Source organism: Fukomys damarensis, unplaced genomic scaffold (genome assembly GCF_012274545.1).
Source record: "Fukomys damarensis isolate Sample0158 unplaced genomic scaffold, DMR_v1.0_HiC HiC_scaffold_17, whole genome shotgun sequence".
Classification (NCBI taxonomy): Eukaryota; Metazoa; Chordata; class Mammalia; order Rodentia; family Bathyergidae; genus Fukomys; species Fukomys damarensis.
This window is the reverse complement of record NW_022900929.1, coordinates 57,934,803-57,943,477: the sequence shown is the minus strand read 5'-3', so window position 1 is coordinate 57,943,477 and position 8,675 is coordinate 57,934,803. Positions and strand designations below refer to the sequence as shown.

At 48.7% G+C, this 8,675-nt stretch overlaps 2 protein-coding genes across 2 annotated transcripts in view; one reads left to right on the top strand and one right to left on the bottom strand.

Annotated features, from left to right (window-relative positions):
• The window catches only part of Nfkbia (NFKB inhibitor alpha), an 11,851-nt gene extending 9,242 nt beyond the window's left edge, over positions 1–2,609 (top strand). The window contains exons 3-7 of the mRNA XM_010633629.2: positions 16–359; positions 672–882; positions 1,019–1,107; positions 1,237–1,497; positions 2,051–2,609. Coding sequence (XP_010631931.1) covers positions 16–359; positions 672–882; positions 1,019–1,107; positions 1,237–1,497; positions 2,051–2,098 — 953 coding nt within the window. The 3' untranslated portion in view covers positions 2,099–2,609. The remainder of the gene's footprint in view (positions 1–15; positions 360–671; positions 883–1,018; positions 1,108–1,236; positions 1,498–2,050) is intronic.
• A 3,391-nt stretch (positions 2,610–6,000) lies between these two features.
• Positions 6,001–7,070, bottom strand: LOC104868706 (60S ribosomal protein L5). Its single transcript, XM_010633616.1, has 2 exons — positions 6,214–7,070; positions 6,001–6,100 (listed from the first exon to the last, which is right to left on the bottom strand). Exons 1-2 carry the CDS (start codon positions 7,002–7,004, stop codon positions 6,001–6,003), a joined length of 891 nt encoding a protein of 296 aa, XP_010631918.1. The 5' UTR covers positions 7,005–7,070.
• Between the last annotated feature and the right edge of the window lie 1,605 nt (positions 7,071–8,675).

Here is an 8,675-nt window from a genome sequence, read left to right as displayed (position 1 = left end):
CCGCGCGGCCGGGAGGGGAAGTACAGGGCGTTCCGGCCGGGGGGAGGGGAGGGGACCAGGCTGGCGCCGTCGCGCAGGGGGTGGGGCCCGGAAAGTCCCTGGGCGCCTGCCAGGAACACTCAGCTCATAATAACCGCGCGGAAAACACCGCGGCCTCGGCCTCCAGAAACCCCGGCCTTGCGCAATCCCCGCAGCCCGGGCCCCACGCAGCGTACTCACCACCCCCGGGGGTTTCCCTCTTCGCCCTCAGGTTCCTGCACTTGGCCATCATCCACGAAGAGAAGGTGCTGACCATGGAAGTGATCCGCCAGGTGAAGGGAGACCAGGCCTTCCTCAACTTCCAGAACAACCTGCAGCAGGTGCGCTGCTCACCTGGCCTTGTGCCCTTTCTGACCTGAAATGGAGCTGAATGTAGCACAGTTGCCCCCCAGATCCTTTCTAAATTGTCAGTCACTGTTTCCCCCGCGCACAAATCAGCCAACATCCTAGGGAGTGAAGAACATTCCACTCTTTTGGTGAGGTCTTTACGACCCACCCGGGGGTCTCTGGGAATTTGGCCCCCTGTACCTGTCTGGGAGGAGCAGTGCCCACAGCAGCTATCTGGGTTGGGGAAGTTAGATCGTGGGTCTGCTCCATGGCTTATCCTCTTTCTGTTCCTCTTCCGCCTGTAGACTCCACTGCACTTGGCTGTGATCACCAAGCAGCCTGAAATTACTCAGGCACTTCTGGAAGCTGGCTGTGATCCTGAGCTCCGGGACTTTCGAGGAAACACCCCCCTACACCTTGCCTGTGAGCAGGGCTGCCTGGCCAGTGTCGGAGTGCTAACACAGACCTGTACCACACAGCGCCTCCACTCCATCCTGCAGGCCACCAACTACAACGGTACATCCCAACATGAGAAAGATTTTATAAAGTTCCTAAAGCTCAACAGACTGGCCCCATAAAAGGATAGGAGAAAGCTTCTGTCAGGTGTGAGACTTGAACAAGTAGTTATACGCTTCTGCCCTTTCTCTTCTAGGCCACACATGTCTGCACTTGGCCTCCATCCATAGCTACCTGGGCATCGTGGAGCTGTTGGTGTCCTTGGGCGCTGATGTCAATGCCCAGGTGAGTGCTTCATGGTGCCAGATGGAGGGGCCGGGCTCCTCCGCAGCAGCCCTGCCACACTCCTGTTGCCAGCAGCAATTCCAAATTCCAAACTCAGCCGTAAGCATCTCAAATCTCTTTGGGTCTCAGGAACCCTGCAATGGCCGGACTGCCCTCCACCTCGCAGTGGACCTTCAGAATCCTGACCTAGTGTCGCTCTTGTTGAAGTGTGGGGCTGATGTCAACAGAGTCACCTACCAAGGCTACTCTCCCTACCAGCTCACCTGGGGCCGGCCAAGCACCCGGATCCAGCAGCAGCTGGGCCAGCTGACCCTCAAAAACCTTCAGATGCTGCCTGAAAGCGAGGATGAGGAGAGCTATGACACAGAGTCAGAGTTCACAGAGGACGAGGTGAGTCTCCTTTAACTTCTTCAGCACTGCCAGAAGTGAGGAGAGGGCCACCCTCCCAGGGGGCTAGAACTATTGATCATAGGGGTTTCAGCATAATTTAATTTCTCAGACTTCGGTGTACCTGACCAGTATCCCAGGATTGTACGCTTTTGCTGGTTTTAATAGCTTACATTTTTGGAGGGACTCAGGAGTGAGCCCAGGCCCTCATGCATGATAGGCTTGTGTTTCCCACTGAGATACACCCCCAGCAGGGTCTCACTGTAGTCTAGGCCAACGGTGAACTCACTGAGATTCCGGGCTGGGCTTGAACTCAGTGATCCTCCTGCCTCGGAATGTATTACAGGCATGTAATCCATGACTGGCTAGTTTAGCCTTCACAAGTAGAGGAGTATTAAAGGACCGCCCCCCGTAAGGCTCATTATATTTGGTTGTGGAGAAAGGAGTCCAAGAATACCTGAGTTGTGTGTTGCTAGTAGCAGCCCTCTAGTTATCCCAAGTTCCTTGGAAAAGTTCTGCAAGTTTAACGTGGCTTTTTTTTTCCTTCTGTTTTTAGCTGCCGTATGATGATTGTGTGTTTGGAGGTCAGCGCTTGACCTTATGAGCAGAAGGTATCAAGAAGAACATGGACTTGTATATTTGTACAAAAAGAGAGTTTTATTTTTCTAAAAAAAAGAAGAAAAAAGAGAAAAACTTCAAAGGATATTCTTACCACCGCACAGCACAGGTCCTGGCCCCAGACAGTACCACGGCAGATCTGCCCTTATTCTGTAATCTTTGTGAACTTGGCTTGGGCGAACAAGGAAGGTCATTGGAATTCAAAGCCAACCCCTTTTAACTGCAGCTTGGTGGGGTTTAGGGAGAAAATGATCCAAAACTTGATGAAAGGACCACATTTATTTATTGTGCTTTCGATTGCATCATCACGGAGTTAGTGGCCGGAGTTAGTGGCCGACCTGGTTGTGTCCCGTGACGTGTGACAGCCAGGTGTGCAATGGTGTGGGGTAGAAAGTCACTACCTGTCAAGGTTTGTGTTGTTCTTCTGTAAATGGTGTAGATAGTGTATTTTGCTGGTAATTATTTTGGTATTTCTGAGATGTATATTTATTAAACAGATTTTTACAAACAGTTCTGGTGATCACTATCTTGGGGTTGTCGGGGGACCGCATTCTGAAAGTTGCAGGGTGCTCCGATGGAGGTGAGGGTCTGGGGCAGGGGAGGCAGCATAGAGTGTTGTCAGAGAACAATTTCTCATGCAGCCTTCCAGCACCAGGCTTAGGGCAGCCCTGGGCGGAGTGTGGGAGGGAGGCTGTGGGAGAACAGGAGAGGAAGTGCCAGTCTCAGCAGGGGGTGGCAACAGGCTGCTTGGGTTTGTCCTTCTGTTTCCCCTTGATTTAAGGCTATCTCAGGACCCTACATCCACTCCAAGAAATCTGGTTAGACAAGAGAAGGATGCTGAGGGGTTGTTTTTTGTTTTTTGCTGTACTGGGAATTTCACACTGAGCTACATCCCCAGCCCTTTTTATTATTTTGAAACAGGGTATCGCTAAATTGCCCAGGCTGTGCTTGAACTTGTGATCTTCCTGGCTTCAGCCTCCTGAGTGCTGGGGTTATAGGCATGCACCAACATGCCCAGTTTCAGAGTTCATATTTTATGGCAGCGGGAAAGATTTCACTTGTAATAGTAGGAATTCCTAAGGACACAGAGTCAGAAATAGGACGGCACCGACATCTGTCAGCAAATGCTCCTCCTCTGAGGCTGTTTTCTCATTTAAAAACTGGGCTATTGTGAGCACTGCACAAGACAATGCATGTAAAAATCCAGCAAAGTGCCAGGCATGTATTGCTAAAGAAAAATACAAGCTATGAAAAAAAAAAACACAAGCTATGGCATAACACCTCATAGTTCACAGTGGAAAAACAAATCCAGGCGGAATGGGCTGTCCAAAGCCAGCCACCTTGCAGGAGGTAGGTGGTTAACTTACTGTTTCCAGGCAGTAAAACACAAATGCATTGCTGCATTGACTCTACCTATTTTGCTATCAGCTGTAGCATAAAAATGATAAAAGCTCAAAGAGTCTTCATTAGCTCAATCAATCCACTAATTCTGAATAAGTCTGCAGATCTCCCAGTAAATCAGTAGTTTGTGAAAGGTGGGTTTAGATGCTCCGTGGTTAGTGATGTTTATTTCTTGCCTAGGTAGAAAAGAGAAGACATTCTCTGAACTCCAGAGAGGTAGTACAGCACCCTGGTGCACACCTGTAATCCCAGCACACTGGGAGGCTGAGACAGGTGGGTCACACGTTTGAGCCCAGCCTGGGCAACTTTGCAACTTAGTGAGATCCTGTCTTAAAATTAAAAAATAAAAGGGAAACTGGAGATGTAGTTCAATGCAAAGGCCCTAGGTTTAATCCCTTGCTCAAAAAAGAAGCAGAAATGTATATAAACATAATTCATGCACACTCGTTTAGATCTAAGGAGATAATACTATTACATCCGTCCTTTCCTGATGTACAAGTGAGGTCAAAGTCTAATAAGTATGGTGAACACCTTCATTTCACGTCGGGCAAAAAGGAGCCAGTGCTTGTGGGTTCCTTCACATAGACAGCAGCACTGCAGAGCTGGCCGAAGCCCAGGGGCTCCCTCCCTGCAACATCAGTCCATCTGCTGAGCGCTGGGGCTGCTCCCCACCTAAGCTGCTGGTGTCAGGGTGTCCCAGCTCGCACTGAGTGTCCTTGTCCCTCCCAGAGCCCACCCCCATAGGTGTAAACGCTCTTGTAAGAACGGTGGTTTGGTTCAGCTCACTCTGGGTGAGTGGACTGGAAGCGGTGGGGAGGTGGAGGCATCTATCCACACTTGCACCCAAAAGAACAAAGGGTGGAAACTTTGCTGCCCAGCTTTGGAATGACACCCTTAGTGCTTCCTACTCAGTCAGAAATGACCTGTCTGTCCAGACATGTCCACTCTAGTTCTAGGCTGGAAGGTCGAAGAAACAAAGCAAAGGGATGTGGCCTAGCCCCTCTCGGCCTTCCTAAAAACCAGCTCTTTCCTGCCTCCCCCAGAGAGGTTTCACTAGAGTGCAGGCTGCAGACCCATGATCCTCCTGCTTCAGCCTCCGCTGTGCTGGGATTTCAGGCCTATACCACCGTGCCCAGGGAGACCAGCTCCCTAGCAGTGGCCTCCTGCTCCGTGGTCACGGAGGGGAGGGGCCTCTTCTGAGCCCTGCATGCCGGTTGCTCTCTGTCTAGTTTTCGGCTTTTCCCAAGACCCCCAACCCTTAGGCTGGGCTTTGTCGTCTGCAAAAACCCAAAGTAGTTGGCCCTAGTTAAGGATTAAAGTCAGCCCTGGTTCCTTAGGTCGCTGCCTGATTTCCCTCTCTCCCTTTCTCCCTCTCCCTCCCTCCCTCCCTTCCTTTCTTTCTCCACCCCTTGTTCTTTCCCTCTCTGAGAACTGAGGATTGAACCCAGGGCCTTCACACTGAGCTACATACTCGGCCCTTTTTTATTTTTATTTTGAGACAGTCTTAAGTCCCTAAATACTCAGGCTAGGCTTGAATTTGTGATCCTCCTGCCTCAGCTCCCAGAGAGCTGGCGCTGCAGGTGCGTGCCAGCATATCTAGCCTCATTTCTTTCTTTCTTTCTTCCCTTCTTTCTTTCTTTCTTTCTTTCTTTCTTTCTTTCTTTCTTTCTTTCTTTCTTTCTTTCTTTCTTTCTTTCTTTCTTTCTTTTTCTTTCTTTCTTTCTTTCTATCTTTCTTTCTTTCTTTCTTTCCTTCCACCATGTCAGCGGGAGGGTGGCTAGAGCTTGGAGTTCCCCAAAGAAAGAATTTTACATAGAAACATTCAGTCTGTAGGAAGCCTTCAAATTTTTAAGCAAACAAGAACAAACATTCTAGTATTACAAATAGGTAAGTTAATTAGATGTCTTGTAGGCAGTTAGAGGGCCACTCTCAAGGCGCCAACACAGCAAGGAGCCAACAGGACAACATTCACTGAATCAAGACACTTCACTGAAGGCCACAATTGGAAAAGGAAAGAAACTACTATACCTTTGTGCTTCCCGGGGGATAAATAGCAGTGATTGTTATTCCAAATAGGTATCATTTGGTGGGGGGCCAAGGTCTTAGCCCAGCCTTTCCAGGAAATGTCCCTGACCCCCATCCTTACGAAAATCCTTGTACACTTGCTACTTGACTTGCTCCCCCATTTGACCCCCATTTAATCAGTATTATCTGGGTGACTGTACTTGGGATCTTACTGGTTCATGGTTTTGCCCCACCTCATGCCCGCCTTGTAATTTTTCACTGGGTCTTATAGTTTTGTCCCACTCTGTGCCCACCTCACCACATGGCTTTGCTGTATAAAACATCTTTGAAAAGTGGGGTGAGTGGGCCACCCCATTCCAGTTCTCCTTTGTCTCTCTTAGACAGAAGCTTTCTTTCTTTTCTTTTTTTTTGATGAATAAGTTTATTGGTTGTCATCTGAAAACTCTTCATAGAAACTTTGATTTAACTCTCAGCAGCCCGCTCCTGAGCTCTGAGGAAACTTGCCTTCTTTTGAGCTACCCTATCTTTCTTCTGGGCAAAGGACATTTTGGGACGGCTCCACCTCTTCTTCTTTTTTTTTTTTTTTTTGGCGGGGGCGGTACCTGGAATAGAACTCTGGTCCTTGCACTTCCAAGGCAGGCAGCAGAACCAACGAGCTAAATCCCGGTCCTACACCTCTTCTTTTTAATTTCTCTCTCTGGCTTCTTTTCACAGACGGGATTCTCTCGTATAGCCGTATGTGCTTTCTTATACATCTCCATGTCTGGAGTTACATTGTTCTTTATGTACTGAGAGAACTGTTTCTTGTAAGCACCTTCATCTTCTTCCATTAGATAACGCATATAATCAGCAACGTTCTGACCCATGATGTGCTTCCGATGTACTTCTGCATTGAACTCCTTGCTTTCAGCATCGTAACCAGGGAATCGTTTGGTACTGTGAGGGTTAGACAGGCCTCCATCCACAGCACCCTTCAGAGCTCTAAAAACCTTGCTGCCAGTTGTAGTTCTGGGAAGGCCTGCATCCAAATAGCAGGTGAAGGGACCAGGTTGACCATCCATGCTTTCCACGTTGTATTCATCTCCAGTCACCTCCACCTGGCCTTCATAGACCTTATCCATGCCAAACCTATTAAGAAGGCTTTGAGCCAGCAGCAGGCCAGTACAGTATGCTGCAGCATAATTTGTTAGGCCAACTTTCACACCGTGTTGTGGTAGTTCATGAGCATATGCTGCGCAGAGTATCATAGCCCCTTCAATATGAGCATAAGCAGTCTGACAGATGATACCTCTGTTAGTTACATGAGCTATCATCCTGTATTTAGGTGTGTTGTTGTACTTATTTTTGTCTTGGATCACCAAGTGTTTCCGAGCATAGTAATCAGTTTTGGCCTCTCGTCTTCTTCTAAACTTCACTTGGTATCTCTTAAAGTAGGCCTTATTCTTGACAACTTTAACAAACCCCATCCTGTGGAATAAAGACCTGCTTATGCGGCTCCTCACAGACCTGCAGGCCCAGCAGCGCTACAGGGGGGGAAAGAGAAGCTTTCTTTCCCTCAATAAATTTTTCCTACTCTTAACCTCTGTTGTTTCTGAAATTAATTCTTCGATTTTAGAGAACATGAACTTGGTTTCAGATAAACAGGCTTGGAAGTTACATCTCTTCCCCCTAAATTACTAGGGCCAGGGATTTAGCTCAGTGGTGCCGCCCTTGGCCTGGAAAGCACAAGGTCCCGAGTTCAACCCTCACCCCCCATACAAAACAAAAAAACAGCCGGGCGTGGTGGTGCACACCTGTAATCCCAGCACTCGGGAGGCTGAGGCAGGAGTGTCTCTGTGAGTTCGAGACCAGCCTGGGCTACATAATGAGTTCCAGGTCAGTTTCAACTACAGTGAGACCCTGTCTCAAAAAACAAAAACCAACCAACCAACCAACAAACAAGCAAAACAAAAAAACGTTCTCAAAGAGAACAGTTCTATAGACCAAGAGCCTTAGTTTCAACACTGAGCTTCTCTGAGAAGGTACAAGTCCTGTCAGGACAGGTAAGGGAGCCTTGGGAAAGAGGGAAGTGACACAGGGTGGGAAAAAAAAGCCATGTCAGCAACTTCCTTGAGTTTAGTTCCTTGATTCTTTCTGCCTGCCTCACCCAGCAGGATACATTTCCTTTCTGGGTCAAAAGTAACAAGCTCCTTTCGAAGGAAGGGGTTTTCTCCTAAGGCAGGAATGAACTCCAGGCTGAGCAATCTGAGACCTTCCTTTGGGATCTGGACACCCTCAGGACTGGGTGCTGGAGGGGATTTGCACTGAAACTCCAAATGCTACTGGAAATGATTAAGTGGTAACAATCAGACCTGAGTCACAGAGATGGAGTTTTCCTTTGTCCCCCTTTGGCCAGATTTTCACTAACTTGCCCTCCGTGCAGCTGAAGTCCCAGTTAGCAGGAAAGGTCAGAGATGTAGACATTCTCCAGCCCTTCCTCCAGCCCTTCCCCAGAGGAGAATACCGCAGGTTGTTTCTGCATTTTTAAAGGAGCTTTGCAGAAACAGAAACTGGTTATTATACTGTATTCTCCTCCTACAGAAGTAGGACTCTCAGTTTCATTCGTTCATTTGCATTATAAAGAACTATTATTCTCTAGGCCTCAGGCCAAGAGCTGGAGACACAAAGCCTCAAAGAGCTTTTCAGGTAGGTGGAGAGAGACAGCAGCACAGGGTGGAGAGATGGCTAGAAGGGCTCAGAGCTCCAAGCGCAGGCAGCCAGTGCAGAAGAGGATGGGGAGGGGACCAAGAGCTTGCATCCCGGAAGCAATGCACCTCCCAGTACCACCTCATTCTCACATCACAAGCCTCAGGGGACCACTGGCACCCTTTGACAGGCAGCAGAAAACCATGCTGTGTTCAGAACGAAGCTCACCTCCGGGCTGGGATTAACCCAAGCATACATAGCAGGTGCGTGGTTCACTTTGATGTCTGAGGGTGACCCTAGACTCCAGATCTGAGCCTGACGGAGAGAAGCCTGCCACCTGTCTTTGAATTCATGGTCAATGATGTGCATGCTTTGGTTTCACTCAAACTGCCTGGAGGAATTGCCTGGGGCTCCTGTCCATATTCACATTCTCCTCTGATTGGCTGAGATCT